This window comes from Ambystoma mexicanum, chromosome 6q (genome assembly GCF_040938575.1).
Source record: "Ambystoma mexicanum isolate Mex_15411 chromosome 6q, UKY_AmexF1_1, whole genome shotgun sequence".
Lineage (NCBI taxonomy): Eukaryota > Metazoa > Chordata > Amphibia > Caudata > Ambystomatidae > Ambystoma > Ambystoma mexicanum.
In genome coordinates this window covers 489,845,695-489,865,630 of record NC_090937.1, presented here as the reverse complement: position 1 = coordinate 489,865,630, position 19,936 = coordinate 489,845,695, and the positions used below count along the sequence as shown (strand labels likewise).

General features: G+C 44.3%; 1 protein-coding gene across 1 annotated transcript in view; it reads right to left on the bottom strand.

The window, feature by feature from the left end:
* Positions 1-19,936, bottom strand: part of ALPK1 (alpha kinase 1) — a 642,651-nt gene that overhangs the window by 67,716 nt on the left and 554,999 nt on the right. Inside the window, exon 10 of the mRNA XM_069630980.1 lies at positions 1,704-3,642. Coding sequence (XP_069487081.1) covers positions 1,704-3,642 — 1,939 coding nt within the window. The remainder of the gene's footprint in view (positions 1-1,703; positions 3,643-19,936) is intronic.

The following is a 19,936-nucleotide window of genomic DNA, read 5'->3' as shown; positions in this document are numbered from 1 at the left end:
AAGGAAGGAGGAACAGCAGTGCCATGTTTAGGGGAAGTGGCCCGGCATGCCCGTGTTAAGGGTAACATAAGCTGGGTACGCAGCAATTGAACTGTCGAGTTCCGAGATGGAAAGATAGCATGCAAAATGTGTGCCCATTCATGAACCAGGTTGTGTGAATCCTGAGCAATATCTCTTCACAATGAGGAATGGTGTGCTGGCCTACGAGCAAGAATGACCCTGTTGGTCTAGAGTCAACCACATTCTGGGAGCAACCTTGTGGTGGTGCTTGTTCCATCAGTAAAGAGCAATCTATGCAGACACTCCAGAATATGTTATCCTCGTGATTTGTGCAGGGTCTTCTAGATTAATACTCCCTCAGATACCGGAGTAGAGGCCCACACTTTGTTCCAGAAGTTATTTTACTTTGATGAGACTTTGTTCTCTTAGAAAACATCTCCAATGATATCATGAAAGTGTCTGTGTTTCTTTCACCTCCTCACAATCCGACAAGGAGTGTCATTTGGGAAAGAAGAGGAATATGAGATGAACTGTGATTCTACTCTCACTCAGAGTAGGGATACATTAATCCCCATTAACTCAAACAAGGTAACATGGCATGTCTTTCATGGTCAATGAGCTTGATGATAGAGATGGCTGCAGAGAACAACAGCAAGACAAAGAGTCCAACTCCTTTGCTCCTCTCCCCTGGGGCAAATACAGGCAACCAATGTGTTCCTTTCTTCTGCAATCATAGGGCCTCATTACACGGATGGCGGTAAGGATTTACCGGTACCGGTAAAATACTGGTACCGGTAAATCCTTACCGCCTTACTACGAGGTCCCTTTGCGGGTTGGGGGAATTAACGCCTGCTTTTTGCAGGCGTTAAAAACCAACCCGCAAAGGGACCCAGGGAGCTAATTACGGTACCGCAATTTGCGGTACCGTAATTAGCGCCTTCCCCATTCCTATTGAGCCCTATGGGGCAAAAATGGGAATGGGGAAGGGCAATGGTGGAATGGGGAATTACCGCCCCGCCAACCTTGGAATGGGGCGGTAATTCCCCTTTCCGCCAAGGCGGTGCCTGTAATTTACCGGCATGAACCATGGCGCTAATAGCGCCATGGTTCTCCGCCATCCGTGTAATGAGGCCCAGAGACTTAAAAGGGATCAGGGAAGTGCAGAATGGGAATAATAAGAACCAGTCATTCTGCCCTAGCCCTAAACCTGAAGGCCAATATGGAGCTTTTAAGCACTGCACACTAAAAGATGGCACAGCTGGCATTGGGGTGCGTGATTTAATATAAACATATACACACTGCTCTTTTTTAAAAAAAAACAGGCCCTCTGCATGCACTTAGATGTATCTTCAAATCAGCCGAACCTTTGGAGATTGGGTTCTTGTGTGGGAGTGTTCTAAAAAGCTGGTTAAGTTTTACACTTCATTTGTGTCTATTAGAAATACAATTCCAAATAGTGCAAACGAGGACTTTGGATTCACATCATGTGAATGAAAGAAAGGAAAGACGTTCTGAATGGCAGTGATATACTATGCAAGGAATAAAGCCAACATCCTTTATAAAGAATTACCACCCCAATGACAGGCATCCCACCACTTCAACAGAAGCCATCAAACAATGTCTTAAACAATACATTAAACGCTTAGTTAACAACAAACATAGTAGAACTAATTCACAAAACAATAGCACAGTATTGTACTTACTGTATGCTTGATTGAGGCGACTCGGCTTGAATATCCCAGTACCATTAAGCCTTTGAACGAGCCAATCATGAGTCACGCCTGATATTAGCTTTTGATAGTCTGCATCTTCCAAAGTGCGTGCTTCTGAAATCTGTTCTTTGGTCTTTCCATTTACCATAACAAAAGAGCTTGAAGTAGAATTAAGGCTCCCCTGGTCAGACAAACTGCTTGAAAACTGAGACGACCGGCCCCACGATCTAAAGGAAGAGTTTGAACTTTGGCTGCTGTTCAAAATGTAGTTTAGATTGTCGTCCGCCCCTTCTTCTGTGCTGTCACAATAATTGAAACTGCTCCCTGAAGACATCCGTTCCAGAGCAGAGACTGAGGAGTTCCTCTCTGTCTCGCTTGCCTGTTTATGTGGAACACTAATTCTGGGAGGTAGTTTTAGATCATTTTCTATAGGTTCCCATCCATCTGCTGTGTCTGCTCCGGGGTCAACATCAGTGGTTTCGACTGATACAGTCTTTTCAGATGACATAAAAGTGGCCTTAGGGAGTGGGTTATTCCGTTGAGAACCCTGGCTGCCCACTTGGTTTGCATTGGCACTATAATAATTAGGCATCTCATCTGTACTGTCTAGAGTTTCACCTTCAGGGTCCACCCCAAACATCAACATCCCTGAGCCTTTCCCAATATTTTCTCCCTCCTGGATCTTCTGCTCACTAATAGCAAGCCGGCCCATGTTACTGTCAGTTACAGATTCGGTTTCGGCCGACGGGTCAATCATTTCAAAGGACTCGGACTGTGATGACTGCGAGGAAACACCCTTGTGACCAGATTGGCCGGGATGTGGCAAAGTGGCAGCTCCATAGACAACAGCACCTTTCAACGAGGGCCGTGTTTCAGCAGACGAGGACAGGGGTCCTTCCTCCATGATAGTGGAGGGACCACCCGGACCCACCCGAAGAGAGGCTTTCAAACTACGTCCTTGGCTATTTTGCTTGTCTTTGTCTGAAGCAGCAGTGGAGCTCTCTGTGTTTAGGATATCATTTACTCCTTTATGGCCTGATTTGGACAGGTCTTTTTCTGTTGGACCACCCACTTCCTCCCAACTGTTAGATGATAGTGACAAATTGCCCCAAGAATTCGAGGAGCTGGAATCTTGGTGGGCAAGAAGTGCTTGGTTCGACTTGCTGCTGGATTCATTTTTCTCAGCTGGTAAGGGCTTAGTTTCTGTTTCCGCCTCCTCACTCACCGCATCTGAACGTGACAATATCCTTTTTGCTTTGTTGGCAATGCTCTTAGGCTTCTCCTTCGGTATCTTCTTTGAATTGACAGTGTCTTCTGTAGCAATGGTATCCAAATTCCGAGTTTCAGTTTTCAAAGCCGTAATACAGACTCCAGTAGCTGAAGGTTCATCCTTAATTTTATGGTTCCTACATATGTTTTCAAATGCCTGGCACACCGAGGCGTGATGCTGGGAATACAGTTCGATGATCTCCTTAAAGCTCACTCTCCCATTGAAAATTGATTTCCGCTCACACTCTCTATAACTATCTGGAACATAAGACCTCTCGTCTGAGTTTGGGAAGCTTTGCACTTGTAAATGTTTAGTCACAGTTGTCACTAGGGACATGATCTCTTTAGCAAAGGCGCTCTTGTCCTGCTTCTCTGGCAACTGACTGTACATGTAAAGTTTCTCCATAGCCTCGCTGCACAACCTCCTCACTTCACAGAGTTCATCACTCTCCCCACTGCGCCATTTGTGTACTGTTGTAAGGCAGAATGCTGCCTTCACCAGACTGTGAAGCTGTTGTTTACTTGTGAACGAATCAGCGTCCCTGTTGATGAGAAGTCCAATTTCAAAGGCCTCCTGGGCTTCAGAAAGGTAGTACATCCTCTTCTCTGCTGAGCATTGATTGGAGAAGCTATAGGAAAGCAAACACGTACCACGGATGTTCTTTGAGGATGGAAAGGAAAAGAAGAATTAAATGACAATCAAATTAGACATTAGAGAAAGTAAGACATACATTACTTATCATAATCATATTTCTGATGACTGTATCTGCTTAGATTCACTTGCTGTGCATATAGTCCGATTTCTAGTGGTAATCGCAAAGTATTGCATCTTGTTTTCGAAATTCGAAAAGGTACGTCGACCTGGGCGTGTAACACTATGCCTACTGTGGCGTGTAGTGTACCCATGATCCCTCACATGTCTAGGTCCCCTCGGTTGTTTTTGTTTTGCCATGAGGGAGCCTGAAGAGAATGTGTGAGTGAGTACAGAAGGATATTTTATTTTATTTATTGAGCATTTGTTGGGCGCCTATACAAGAGAATAGCAAGGCAAAGTGGGGTGGAAACAGGAGAGTAAATGAAGTGCGAAAACAGTAAATGTACAATTGTGTTCCCCCTAGGCCTTGTGGCATTCGGACGTGCAAGTGCAGTGTAGAGAGTGCAGGAGAATGGGGAGGGAGGGAGGGAGCAAAGTATGGGCAAGTGCTGGAAGGAGCCCGAGAGGGAAGTGTCAAGGGGGACAGGGGCAGAGGCCACTGGCTAAGTGCTAGGGCGGAGGAATCCCCAGCGTGCAAAGCGTGGATGTGTGCGCAAAATCAATTTTGTCCTTATGAATGGTAACACATGGATTTTGAAATGAGAGTGCACTGCAAGTGCTGTTGAGCTGTGGGACTCGCTGGTGTGTTCCTGTCTCTCCTTACGCTGGGAAGGTGCCCATGCTCAAGAGGAAACAACACTGCCGTAGCGCGGCGAAACAGGCTGTCGGACTCCAAATACCAGAATCCTTTGTGAGCGAGACACGCCCCCTCCCACCCACCCGCCCGCCCCTCCCTGCCGTGCTCATAACCCGGGTGCACGCGCACCCGCGCGCGCACCCCGGAAGTGCACTGCAAGTGCTGTTGAGCTGTGGGACTCGCTGGTGTGTTCCTGTCTCTCCTTACGCTGGGAAGGTGCCCATGCTCAAGAGGAAACAACACTGCCGTAGCGCGGCGAAACAGGCTGTCGGACTCCAAATACCAGAGTAATTACTCATAATACGACTTAACTTTGGACTTGCTGCCTTGGATATTGGGCTTTGTGTTTGGACTTCCTCTTAGGTGTTACTGTGCTACTGTGTCTAGCTTTGATGTTAAAACGAGTGCCTTTTAGGTACTTACGTATTCTTTTTTCTTTTTTTCTTTTACGTAGATCCTTTGTGAGCGAGACACGCCCCCTCCCACCCACCCGCCCGCCCCTCCCTGCCGTGCTCATAACCCGGGTGCACGCGCACCCGCGCGCGCACCCCGGAAGTGCACTGCAAGTGCTGTTGAGCTGTGGGACTCGCTGGTGTGTTCCTGTCTCTCCTTACGCTGGGAAGGTGCCCATGCTCAAGAGGAAACAACACTGCCGTAGCGCGGCGAAACAGGCTGTCGGACTCCAAATACCAGAGTAATTACTCATAATACGACTTAACTTTGGACTTGCTGCCTTGGATATTGGGCTTTGTGTTTGGACTTCCTCTTAGGTGTTACTGTGCTACTGTGCTACTGTGTCTAGCTTTGATGTTAAAACGAGTGCCTTTTAGGTACTTACGTATTCTTTTTTCTTTTTTTCTTTTACGTAGATCCTTTGTGAGCGAGACACGCCCCCTCCCACCCACCCGCCCGCCCCTCCCTGCCGTGCTCATAACCCGGGTGCACGCGCACCCGCGCGCGCACCCCGGAAGTGCACTGCAAGTGCTGTTGAGCTGTGGGACTCGCTGGTGTGTTCCTGTCTCTCCTTACGCTGGGAAGGTGCCCATGCTCAAGAGGAAACAACACTGCCGTAGCGCGGCGAAACAGGCTGTCGGACTCCAAATACCAGAGTAATTACTCATAATACGACTTAACTTTGGACTTGCTGCCTTGGATATTGGGCTTTGTGTTTGGACTTCCTCTTAGGTGTTACTGTGCTACTGTGCTACTGTGTCTAGCTTTGATGTTAAAACGAGTGCCTTTTAGGTACTTACGTATTCTTTTTTCTTTTTTTCTTTTACGTAGATCCTTTGTGAGCGAGACACGCCCCCTCCCACCCACCCGCCCGCCCCTCCCTGCCGTGCTCATAACCCGGGTGCACGCGCACCCGCGCGCGCACCCCGGAAGTGCACTGCAAGTGCTGTTGAGCTGTGGGACTCGCTGGTGTGTTCCTGTCTCTCCTTACGCTGGGAAGGTGCCCATGCTCAAGAGGAAACAACACTGCCGTAGCGCGGCGAAACAGGCTGTCGGACTCCAAATACCAGAGTAATTACTCATAATACGACTTAACTTTGGACTTGCTGCCTTGGATATTGGGCTTTGTGTTTGGACTTCCTCTTAGGTGTTACTGTGCTACTGTGCTACTGTGTCTAGCTTTGATGTTAAAACGAGTGCCTTTTAGGTACTTACGTATTCTTTTTTCTTTTTTTCTTTTGCGTAGATCCTTTGTGAGCGAGACACGCCCCCTCCCACCCACCCGCCCGCCCCTCCCTGCCGTGCTCATAACTCGGGTGCACGCGCACCCGCGCGCGCACCCCGGAAGTGCACTGCAAGTGCTGTTGAGCTGTGGGACTCGCTGGTGTGTTCCTGTCTCTCCTTACGCTGGGAAGGTGCCCATGCTCAAGAGGAAACAACACTGCCGTAGCGCGGCGAAACAGGCTGTCGGACTCCAAATACCAGAGTAATTACTCATAATACGACTTAACTTTGGACTTGCTGCCTTGGATATTGGGCTTTGTGTTTGGACTTCCTCTTAGGTGTTACTGTGCTACTGTGCTACTGTGTCTAGCTTTGATGTTAAAACGAGTGCCTTTTAGGTACTTACGTATTCTTTTTTCTTTTTTTCTTTTACGTAGATCCTTTGTGAGCGAGACACGCCCCCTCCCACCCACCCGCCCGCCCCTCCCTGCCGTGCTCATAACCCGGGTGCACGCGCACCCGCGCGCGCACCCCGGAAGTGCACTGCAAGTGCTGTTGAGCTGTTTGGCTGTGTGGTAAGGGTGGTAACATATTAATGATCCGTAGCCTTTGTATATGTTCCTTCTGCATCTAATTTAGTAAGTATCAATTCCCTATTAGGTTGTGAATTGGTTGCGCTCACGATAGGTGTTTTGGCCATATTTTAGCGTATACCATCTCTTTTTTTTTATAGCAGCATGGTGAATGGTTTGCGAAGCGGACGGAAACTCACTGAGCCTCTGTCCCAATCATCTTTTCAACCGGTGAGCAACGATATTCTGGTTGATAGTGCAGCCACACTGGTCCACCCCGATAATATGACATCTGTGGGAGTGGACAGTGATAATATGTCAGCTGATAAGAAAGCGATGGTCTTTAAAGAAATAGGTATTGCTCCCAAATTTGATGCCTTAGCTATGATTCACTGTGTAGGTAGTGATGCTGAGATCTCTGCTGATATCTCTGTTAGAAACACTAAATTCAAGCTAAAGGATTTGAATAATAGTGCTCCCAATGATATTATCTTAACTGAATCAATACAGAGAAATGATATGGGATCCGATAGTGTTTACAATAATTCTTACAAAGAGAATGTTGTGGATTGTTCTATGATGGGCCCCATTATTGAAGCAGAGTTAAGTAAGCGCATCTGCCTATCTTTAGGTCCTTCTACGCCCGCTAACCAGAAACTAGTGGGGAGAGAAGATGTTTTTATGCTGAGTACTAAAGGCATGATACCTTCTGAAAGAAATCTTGATCCTATATGTGGCGAGAATGTAAAATTGCCCTGGGAAATGGACTTTGAGTCCCATGCATCTCCCAACAAACCTATGGTGAGCTCCCCAAAGGCCATTAGTGCCCAATTAGCAATTAATGATCGAATGAATTTGGATATTCAAGAATTCCAGTCGAGCCTTAATGGAAAAGACAAAGATGCTTCCAATAATGATGCTCAATCTGCGAGCATCATTCTTGATGCACCATCACTGAGTTCAGACTTCCCAGTTCTTGCGAGAATTTTAAATTTACTGGACAAGGGACATGAGCGCTCTCATTATGAAATGGGAATTATGAGAGAAGCAATTACTGAACTATCCAACAAAACTAATAGAATTGAAGGCCTCCTGTTTACATGTGATGCTGTAGCAGCTCTTTCGGATAGACACTACAAGAATAAGGATATGGTAGATAGTGCCACACAGTTTGATGGTATTTTCAACAATCCTTCACAGATAAAGCGTTCATATGCGGCTACACTAAATTCTCAATCACATAGTTCGATTTGTACACAGACCGATGTAATTGTGGATGATCTGTACAAAGTTTTTACGACAGTTCAAAAAATTGAGCAGCACCTAGACAAAATGAACAAAGAGTCTATAGAGATTACAGATACTCCCGTTGATCAATTGATAGATGATACAAACAAATCATATGGTTCTGATAGTCCCTCTCATTTGACGGACTTAATTGATCTTGCGGGAGATTGTTCCCGGATAGGAATGGTGAAAATGTCTGATCCTATTGTGGGTGATCTGATACCTAAGCCTATAACAGTCCTAACCCGGAGGGAAAAGCGACTGGCTGGAAGGGCCCAAAAAAGGAAAGCCAAAGCGTTAGCCTTAATAAAAAAACAGGCAAGGATTGTACAAGTTGAGAAATCTAATGAAATACCAGTCACCTTTGAGAATGAGGAGATGATTAATCTTTCTCAGCTGAATGATGAATCAAGGGTATTATTAGATATCAATCCCCCTGATAAGAACAATGAGAAAAATAAGGAGGGAAAAATAAATAATAAAAAAAAAAAAAGGTTAATGTACATAAGAATGAGGAGCCGATTGATTGCCAATCTAATTTATCTTGTTCTAATCCCCCGGAATCCAAAAGTGGGGGGTCACAAATGTCCCTTTCTCAATTCTATCCTATAAGTAAGAAACAAACTTCCTCTAGCAAAGTGAAAACTAATGTCACCGTACCTAGGGATCCTAAGATACAATCGGCTAAACTGGAAACTTTACACCATTGTTCTTCTGACGAACCCTGGATGTTGGGTGTATTGGGTGGGGACTTGTTGCGATCCCAGGAACCTATGGAGGACCCTATAGTTGATCCGGGGTCCAATATTTCACCTCCCATAGTCAAGTCATCTAATGAAAATACTAATCTGACATTGACGGAAATGATAAACCCTAAAATGGTAGGTTCTCCTATTATCAATCATAAGACGGTTCATAATGAATTTGAGTCCATACGTGAACCTCCATACATACTTGGCTGGGAGAGTGATCCGAGTGTTAATGTTAAACAAAACTTGAACCGCTCTTCCCTGCTAAAAGCTTTTCACACAATACCTTGCCTGCGAACTCTGAGATCTGATGATATAGACTGGGTAAGACCTGCAGATAAAAATAACAACAGGATGACCTGTGGCCTATATTCAAGATTGATTATGAAACTTATCTGGGAACAGAAGGAAAACTTTGTTTTCATTGGCTTAACCCCTTTTTTGATCCAATCTGATGAAGACGCGAGGGTCTTTTTGGATAAGCCACTGGTACTAACATCCACAATTGACCAGAAAATGATGCAATCATTGCCACAACAAATTAGTGGTGATCTGGTCCGACAGATAATAGCAATGGCTGCTGCATTGTCGGGCATACATCCAGCCTCGCAATTAACAGCGACGAATCTGTCTCCCTAGCCCGGCATATCATCAACAATCATTTGTATGTTTGTCTTGGAATTGTTGTGGGCTTGCTAACTTTAATAGATGGTGGGGTTCATGCGAGAGCGATGAGATCCCTGCTATAGTTTTACTACAGGAAACTATGCATGTATCTCAATTATCTGTCGAAGGTTTTGTCTGTTACTCACAACCTGCTACTCGAGGGAATAAGGGTCGGCCCTCAGGGGGCCTAGCCATTTTAGTAAATAACGCCTGTAAATCCCCAACCAGACTGGTTTATAAAGATTCTAATGTATTAGTTATAGAACTGTTCCCTGTATCTCCACAGGATCAACATATCATTTTTATGTGTATCTATTGGAACAGAAAGCTAATAATGCTTAATAATATCATCGATATTCTTGATTCCATCTTAGAAGGTATCTTCATACATCATGAGGAGGTTGGTGTGGTGGTGGGGGGTGATTTTAATTCCTCCTGTTTAATCCACAATATAGGCCCGGGCCAGCAATCCCATACAGATACTATATCGGCTATGAATGGGAGAAAATGGGTGGAGTTCTTTCTTAATTGGGATATTCAGATAATTCCCATTGGAACGATGGATCTCACATATACATGGTCTAGGGGAGGACATCACTCACATATTGATCATTTTTTTAAATCATCTAATCTTTGTCTGGAAATTGACACTGTAAACGTTTTAAACTTGGGCTTTAGTGACCATAATGCGATTTTGATAAATCTAAAAATCGAAGGTTGGGGATTGACTTCAAATCGTTCTCTACTAATGGTTGAGAATGACAGAGCGGGCCTATCTGTGAGGTGGAACCCTCTTTTATGTCATCAGCTATCAGAGCGACTCAGAGATGACCTTGATCTGAATTTATTAGTGATTGATAGTGACTCTATACGTATAGATCAATTTATCTCAAAGAGGATTGAATTCCATTTATCACAAATGGTAAAACAAAGAAAACCGGCTCTGGATGTAAAACATCATGTACATAAATTTGATATTGAGATCTTTAAATTAAAGAAGCTCAGGAATTTTAAACTACGACATCTATCTAGGTTGTCTCTGGAATCAACACAACACTATTCTCATAAAAGGGCAATCCTTGCTACACATAAAACTGCTGTCAAAAATCTAAAAACACAACTTTATGTGAAAGATAACCAGAACATGATTTATCATATTTTGAAAAACGATACACGCAAAATATGGTCCTTATTGAGACTGATTAACGGCGATAATGTGGGGTTGAAAGAAAATGCCATCTCAGCGGATCAGTGGGCAAACTACATTAGGCTGAAGTACGAGTTACCTTTAGTATTCCACAACAACTTTAAAACTGTAATTCTAAATACAATACCTACTCGCTCCCCTTGGAGCATTGAAGATGTAACACGTGCAATTAAGAAACTAAATCCTTCTAGGGCTATGGGACCCGATGGCATCCCTGCTTGTCTTTTTCGATCGGATATCCACTTGTGGGCTATCATTTTGAAAAACAAATTTGATGTGATATTTTCTTCCCAAGCAATTCCTAGTTCATGGTGTTCAGCTACTATCATCCCCATATATAAAAAAGGCCCTATTAATGACCCTGGTAACTTTCGCCCGATTGCGTTAACTGACTCATCCTCTAAGGTATTCTCTCAACTGATCCTTGAAGAAATGCAAGTCTATATGAGAACCAATGCCATCCTGTCAAAATTTCAAACTGGTTTTCGTCAGAACATGGGATGCTCTCTTAATGCTTTACTGATATCTCACATCGAGTGGAACTCCAAACATAACAACACAGGTGCTGTCTATATGGCAGCTCTCGATTTGAGCTCAGCATTCGATACTGTGCTAAGGGAGCACCTGTGGCGGAAGTTGAAGGTGTTGGGTTTCCCGGCTTATCTGATTGCATTAATACGGCTTCTCCATACAGATACAACCTACAGAGTGCGCCTTAATAAAGAAGGTATGTTAACTGACAAAATTCCATCGAAAATTGGATTGAAACAAGGTTGTACTCTGGCTGCCGTACTGTTTAATCTGTATACTTGTGATATAGAGGAATGTTGGACAAAAGAAGTCATCTATCCAATCCTAATTGGTAGCACAAGACTGAATTATATTGGTTTTGCTGATGACATTCTTATTTTAGATAGAACACCATTTGGTCTCCAGCATAAACTAAATGCTTTCATCTGTTATGCAAATGCTCATAACTTGAGAATCAATCACTACAAATCCCGAATTATCATCTTTAGGGATGGTTATAAAAAGAGTTGCTCATACACTTGGCTCATGGAAAATATTCGGGTTACCATTACACAGGAAATTAAATATCTAGGGTACCCTCTATCGAATGCCTACTCAAAAATCTGGTGGAAAAAGAAAATATGTGAGAAATCTAAACCTCTAACTTCTCAGATGAAAATAATCATGGGTAAATACTGTGGCCTTTCTCTTCTACCTGTCATCCAATTCTACCTCCTTAAAGTTGAACCATCGCTACTTTATATATTAGACATGTGTATATATGAGATAGACGACATCCTAGACACACTTCAAGGTGGGATCTGGAAAAGCGTTCTGGGGCTTCCGGCATCAGTCCCAAATGATATTGTTCGTCATGAACTAGGTATCCTCCCTATATCTGCCAAACGGAACTGGAGACTCCTGAATAACTATACAAAAATCCTGGATCCCCCTGGTAATTCACTGTATGAAGACCTTAATGAATTTCTTCATATGGGTTGTATGAAATCTTTGACCCGATATGCGGATAAAATGAACGATCTAATGGCTCTCTTGGGCATCCTGAAAGATGACTTAATACTAGGTTTACCTAGTTGTAAACAAAAGTTGTATCGCTATTACTGGAGCTGTCAGGCTGATAGAATTGGGTCTTACCGTTTGTACTACGAGTTTGCCCAATTCAGAAGAAAATTGGGAGATAGAGCTGGCTATCTTTTACAGTTCCCTTCTGCTATGGGTCGTAATATTTATTTACGGTTCAAACTGAATGTATTCCACACTAATGAACGATTGTGCAAATGGGGCACCTCTGACAAAGAATTTAACAATGGTTTTTGCCGTTTCTGTAAGGATATGTTTACTCTCGAGTCTCTTAAACATCTAGTTATCTACTGTGAACATTTTGAAGTTTTGAGACTATCGAAGTTTGGGAACTATATGATCTCTAATTCAAACTTATCGCGTGAAGTACTATGGCAGCGATGCATGCTTGGTGATAGTACTAAATTCATTTTAAGATTGCTATCTGTTTTAATAATTATTGAATCTGAGCTAAAGGATATAAATGATATAAGATGAGCTGTAAATACTTATATGGTATGTGATGCATGTAGGCATGTTGTTTAGCTATGCACAAATTCTTTCTGCTTAGGTAGCATATAATGTATGTGATTCATGGTCAAAATGGGAAAATGAACTGGTGAGAATTCTGTTATGTGTGAAAAATTTCTTTGTAAAGGTTTTTAACCAAATACAATAAAAAAAAAAAAAAAAAAAAAAATGAGAGAGCTTGCAGTTCACTTACCCTCCTAATGGAAGTTATAGCCACCTGAAAAGCAGTCTTATAAGTGAGAACCCTAAGAATAGCTTTGTGCATTGATTCAAAAGGAAGGTCCATACGTTTAGTAAGGACGACATTCAAGTCCCATCTGGGAGCTGGATTAGAAATAGGGGAGTGAAGTCTCTTTACCCCTTCCATAAAACCCTTGATTACAGGGACTTTCCACAATGAAGCCTTGCTTTGAGAGGTGGTGTAAGCAGAGAGGGCAGCAAGGTGGACTTTCAGTGAGTTCAAAACTAGTCCCGAGTCCAGGAGGCAAGTCAGGTAAAGGACTATGTGTGTGGGCGAACAGTCAATAGGGCTGATGTTACAAGTACAACACCAAATGACAAAGCATTTCCATTTATTTAAATAACAATGTCCGGTATTAGGTGTACGTGCTTCTATAAGAATGTCCATACATCTTTGAGGCAGCTGAAGATGCACAAACTATGACCTCATGAGTCAAGCTGTTAAATTGAGGGCATGGGGGCATGGGTGTAGTGTTGTCCCTTGGTCCTGGGATAGCATGTTGTAGAGGCAAGGCAGTTTCGCTGGCGGACGAAGAGACAGCTTCATGAGATGCGAGAACTTTGGCTGACAAGCCCACATTGGTGCTATAAGGATCAGTGTAACTTGTTCCTGGTGCATCTTGTGAATTGTCTTGTTGAGGAGAGGAGTTGGGGAGAGAAGCATAAGCAAATCTCCCTGATCATTTGATCCAGTGACTGTTCCCATTGGAAATTTTTTGGGAATACCTGGAGGCATAGTCTGGGCATTGTGCGTTTTACAGCATTGCAAAGAGGTTGATGTGTGGATGCCCCTATTCTGCAAAGACGTTGTGCAAAATGTGTTTTATGTTCTATGGGAAGTTGAACATTACTGCTGAGCACGACTGCAAGAAGATTGTGTTCCCCTGGAACGTGTTGTGACAGGAGAAACATATTGTTTTTCAGTTCCCACTTCCAAATGCTTTGGGCCAGTTTGGAGAGCCCTGGAGAACATGTCCCTGCTGGTTTATATAAAACATTGCTGTGGTGCTGTCTGTCAGGACTAGAACGGTTTTTCCCTGAAGCTGTAGTTGAAAATCCTTTAGGGCTTTGAATACTGCTAGAACGCCCGAGGTGGTGGAATAGCAATTATAGCCAAGACAAACCTAGACTTGAGAATTGCGACAGTACCAACTTTGAAATCTTGCGAATGCTTATCGGTCAAACTCGCCACGGCCAATTCACAAACATTAAACATTCTCCTGATTTACAGACCACCTGGTCCCATCAGAACCTTCGCGGAAGACATCTCTACTGCCTTGTCTAACAATCTGAAAAATACTACCCAATCACTAGTATTAGGTGATTTTAACCTAGGCTACAATGATAATAAGGACACCCATTCCGCTGCCATTGCCATGACTCTGCTAGAGCTTGGATTCTCCCAAAAAGTTAACTCGCCCACACACAACAAAGGCCGAATCCTCGATTGGATTGCAGAATATAACTGCGAGGTAAATATCACGGCTATCGTTCCGCAAATCTGGACTGATCACCATCTCCTAGTATTGTCACTAGCTACTGACCTAGCTACGGCCCAGCCTTCAAATACCCCACCCTCACTCACGAGGAATAAAAAACTTATGACAGTTGTTAAACTACTGCCACATATCCTACCTACACTTAACTCTATGCCGGACAATAGTGACCCGAATGCCCTAGTTAAACGCTACAATGAAGTCATGAATTCAGCCCTTGACAATATTGCACCGTTAAAACTAAAGAATAGTAAACCAAAAAAACACCTCAATTCTTGGTTTACCCCACATCTAAAAAACATGAGATTGCTTAAAATAAAATTGGAAACAGCGTGGAGTCACTCCCCAACAGTAGAAAATAAATTAAACCTGACCAAAGTTGCATCTCAATACAAAAAAGACATCCTCTCAGCCAAACAGGAGACCTACAATAACAGAATATCCCAATCTAAGTCCAGTGTTAAAGAACTGTTTCTTATCCTGAAAGAATTGTAAACACCTATTGTACCACAAGAAAAATTGCATTACAGACAAAATGTGGTGCTCCAGTATCCGGCATGCCCTAACCAACAAAGTAACCAACCTACAAACCAAACACCTCAAAGGATAACTCCCCTACCTCTTCACAAACAAGAAACTAGGTTCGACTTCTCAAAAGTGTCCACTATCGAGGTGGAGAAGGTTATTCTGGGACTTAAACCGTCCAATTGTAAAGGAGATCACTGCCCGGCGCAAGTCATCAAGGACGCCGCAAGAGAACTCTCTCCTTTCATAACCAAACTTATTAACTCGTCATTCACCACAGGTACTGTTCCAAAGAATCTTAAAGAATCCTGGGTTCTGCCGTTATTGAAAAAGCAAACCCTCGACCCTGCCATTCCTACAAACTTTAGACCTATAACGACTGTGCCATTTCTCCTAAAAATCTTAGACAAAGTGGCATATATCCAGATACAAAACTTCCTGGAATCCAATCTTCTTTTAGGATCTCGTCAATCGGGATTCCGCCCTCAACACGGCACCGAAACGGCCCTAATTGACCTTAAGGCCCAAATAGACGAGTTTAGAGATAAAGGCCAAGCAGCATTACTCCTCCTTCTAGACCTCTCAGCTGCATTCAACTTAGTTGATCAGAAAGTCCTATGTAGTCATCTTGACTCCGCAGCCCATTTCTCCAAAGAGGCCATAACATGGATTAAGTCGTTTCTGAGTGACCGGACTATGAGAGTCTTCTCTCCATCTGCCTCTGTAGACCCTATACCTATAACCTGCGGTGTTCCACAGGGTTCCTGTGTGTCACCTACGCTCTATAACGTATTCACCAAGCCACTCTTCGACGAAATGGACCATTTGGGTATCCCCTATACTAACTATGCAGACGATACGCAAATCCTCCTTCCGCTTTCAGGAGATTACGTTGCTGACTTGGCTCTGGTGAATAGAATTTACAGCATCGTTCAGGCTTGGATGGCCACCCACGGCCTATGCCTGAACGATGAGAAAACTGAACTCATCATTCTAGGCACCCCAACCCTTTAAGCTAAATTCAGCCCAGACTATGCCAACTTCGCTATTGATGGTAATAACATAAAAGTAGCAAAGGAAATGAAGACCTTAGGCTTTTACCTCGACGCTACCATGATCTTCACTAAACAAGTTAACTCCCTTGCATCGGCTACCGCATACACATGGAAACTCATCAGAGCCAGTAAACAATTCCTCTCCACAGACAGCTGCCTCACATTGGCCAGAGCCCTTATACTTTCCAAAATGGATTATTGTAACGCACTTTATATCAGAGCGAACAAACAAATTGTTCACAAAATTCAGGTTCTACAGAACAATGCCCTGAGAGCTGCCCTAAAGATCAATAGAAGTGAACATATCTCTGTCTCTAGAAGAGAATATAAATGGTTATCCACCTCTGATAAAATTAAACTCAAGACTGCCTCCCTCACCCACAAGTGCCTCAATAACAAGGCACCACCATACCTCTCAGACAGAATTTGCAAAAAAACATACTCTAGACCAACGAGAACAGCTAACTCTAACTGCCTCCTAGTTCCACAATTTAGGCTATCCACCATTGGTGGGAATAGCTTCCCAGTCAAGGCTGCGCAACTATGGAAGTCCCTACCTCCTGATATCAGAGCCCCCCAGCCTTATGCCAAATTCAGACTGACTTTGACCAACTGGCTAAAAGATAATGACAAATAAGCACTAATACTGTGTACTGTATTTCATACACCTTTGTAATCTCAGTGCTATCTCCTGTAATTATGTAATGTTACTCTGTATATATTTTTGTGATTTTATGCCGGCCTGTCGGCCATGTAACGAAGCTGAACATATTCTTTCTGCTGCGCCCTGTTGCTCCAGGGTCTGGTGCGCATTACAAATAATAAACTAAACTAAACTAGAAGTTCTAACAGGTTGATATGTTTGTTTGCCACTTATTGTGCCCGCTTGCCATGCACTGTGTGGTGGAGAAGGTGTGCTCCCTATCCTGTTTCTGTGATGAAGAGTGGCCTCCACTGTCAGGGTGGTGTAAGATTTCCCCTTCACAAGGTTTTCCCTTGTCCACCACTGCAGTGATAGTACACGGGCTTTCCGAAAAAACCACTAGATCGTCCCACTGACTGCTTGCTTGGCACCATTGGCTCGAGAGCCACTCTTGATTTGGACGCATGCGCAGATAGGCATGTGGTACCTGGTACCAGAAACATGCAGGAAGCCATCATTCCTATCAGCCGCATGGCTTTTTGTACGGTTATCTGATGACCAGCTTTATGTTAAGGGTCACTGGGGACAAGGCTCGATTTTATCTCATTGATAGAGAACCCCAGTTGGAAAAGCATATCTACCGTTTTTTGGGTGTTCTCTAGACATGCTCGATGTATGTCTCCTGTAATTAGCCAGTCGTTCAGAGAGGGTACACCGACACAGACTGTCAGCGTAAGTGAGCTTCTGCCACTGCGCGAACTTATGTAAAAACCATTGGCACTGAGGCAATGCCGAAGGGATGGACTTGAATTGATAGTGAGTGTCCCCTATATTGAACCTCAGGTATTTTCTGTGTGTTGGCAACATTGAAATATTAAAGTATGAATCTTCATATCCAAGGTTGCAATGTAATCCCGGTGCTTCAGCAGCAGAATTACCTCCTGCAGAGTTGTCATCCTGAACCTTTGAGGCTTGACATACTTGTTTGCAGGACGCAGATATAATAGAGAGTGCATGGTTAGGTCCTTTTTGGGTACAAGCATATTGAATAGATACCCTTGTTTACCCGGTGAGCAGGGATGAGTTCTATTGCTTTTTTTTGCAGCAGTGCCTCCACATCTGCTTGAAGAATAAGGAGATGGCCTGGAGTCATTCTTATTGTTTTTGGCGGGTAGTACCAAGGTGTCTGGAGGAGCTCAATGAGCACCCACTTGTCTGAAGTAATCCCCTCCCATACGTGGGTGAAGTATGTTATGCGACCTCCTTCTTGAGATGCATGGGAGGGGACCTGGACTAGAGAGTCATTTGTTGGCAGGGGTAGGGGAGTCTCTGATGGCTGCATTCCTACGCCTCCCTTTGCCACAGCTACACCCTCGCTGCTGAGTGGTTTGATAGGTGCTTGTGGACCCTTGATTGGAGTACCAGGGTGAACCTCCTGTGGAGTATGATCCCTGTATTAGTCTGGAAAAGGACTGACTTCGATAGGACCGGCAGGTGTTGAAGACTCTGCGTTGCAGGTACGGTTTGTTGGACATTGGGTTCAACGTTTTTAGAGTTTCATGCTCTTTCCTTGCTCTCTCGAGAGCTTCGCTGACTGCCTTCCCAAACAAAGCAAACTACCAGGGTGAACCTCCTGTGGAGTATGATCCCTGTATTAGTCTGGAAAAGGACTGACTTCGATAGGACCGGCAGGTGTTGAAGACTCTGCGTTGCAGGTACGGTTTGTTGGACATTGGGTTCAACGTTTTTAGAGTTTCATGCTCTTTCCTTGCTCTCTCGAGAGCTTCGCTGACTGCCTTCCCAAACAAAGCAAACTACTCTATTGTTTTTTCAATAATGGAAGCCTGCGTATCTGGTTTGAACCCAGAGTTCCATAACCATGTGTGGCGCTTCAGTAGCATTCCTTCAACTAAAACTCGGCCAGCTATTTTGGCGGAGTATAAAGGGTTCTTTAAAATATTTTGTGTGACCTGCCTACCCTCCTGCACAATAATGAGCAGTTTGGTATTGGCTGGTTCAGGAACACTCTTCAGGCCTTCTCGAACAAGACCCCATTGAACGTCACTAAAACTGGCAAGCAAAGTAGTGTTGTTTGCAATACGGGTCGCATAGGCTACCCACTTCCCGGTTGTAGTAACAACTAGAGAATAAGGAACGGTGTCCCCAAATGTAGAGGGGATCTGAGGTAGCAGGTCTAAAAAAATTAATTCAACCTGTGGGTTGACTGCTCATGTCAGGGAAGGTGTGAGCAGAGAAGGGTCAATCCGTTTTATTTTTTTTTATCAAGTTTATTATCATTTTGTAACACATCAAATCACCAATATGCTGCTGCGTTTCACAAAACATTTGGCTCATATCAGTGTTTGTAATTACCCCTCTCTTCTCCCTCCCACTACCCCCACAGGCATAGTCAAAAATGGTAAACAAAACAAAGAAGAACAACAACAACCACCACCACCACCACCACCACCACCAGTCACAGCCGCCTCCCCCCTATCCAGACCTCTGGCCTTTTCCCAGCATTTCAACGCCCGCATTTAGTAAAGAAGGGGAGCCACTCGCTCTCTATGTTTGTGCAGGTCTCATCGAGGAGGTGCGTGAGGTATTCCATGTCATATATTGCCTGCACTTTCTGCACCCATTCCTGTTCCGAGGGAGCGCCCCCCGTTTTCCAGTGCTGAGCCACCATGCAGCTTCGTGCTGCCACCAGCAGAGTGCACACCAATGGCTCTCCACCCCCGTTTCCTCCTCTTCTACCTCCACCCCAAACAGCAATAAACTCAGCGACAGCCCGTGTTGTATCCCATCCAGGTCCTTAAGCCAAGACAGCACTTCGGTCCAGTATCTTTGTATGAGGGAGAACCCCCACCACATGTGGTAATAGTCTGCCTGCGGCTGTCTACATCGCCAGCGAATAGAATCTACCCCTGCATACATCCTATTGCCATCAGTGTATTATCTTGTAGGCCTGCATTTGGTATTGCAAGGACCACATGGATTTCCTAGCGCCCCTGCAAATGGCCACCCTCTTCTGCTGGGAGATGGCTATTCCTATGTCCCTGGCCCACTTCTCCCTTGCTGGTGTACAATCAGCAAGATCCCCCTTCCTCAATTCAGCGTATAACCTCGATATTCACCCCTTGGTGCCACTGTCCTGCAGCAGGATCCCTTCGAAGGGGGGTAGGTCCCTCCGGAGGTTCACTCCCCATCTAGGGCTCATCATCACCCCTGTAAGCTGCAGGTAGTGGAAGACAGAGTTTTCCTAT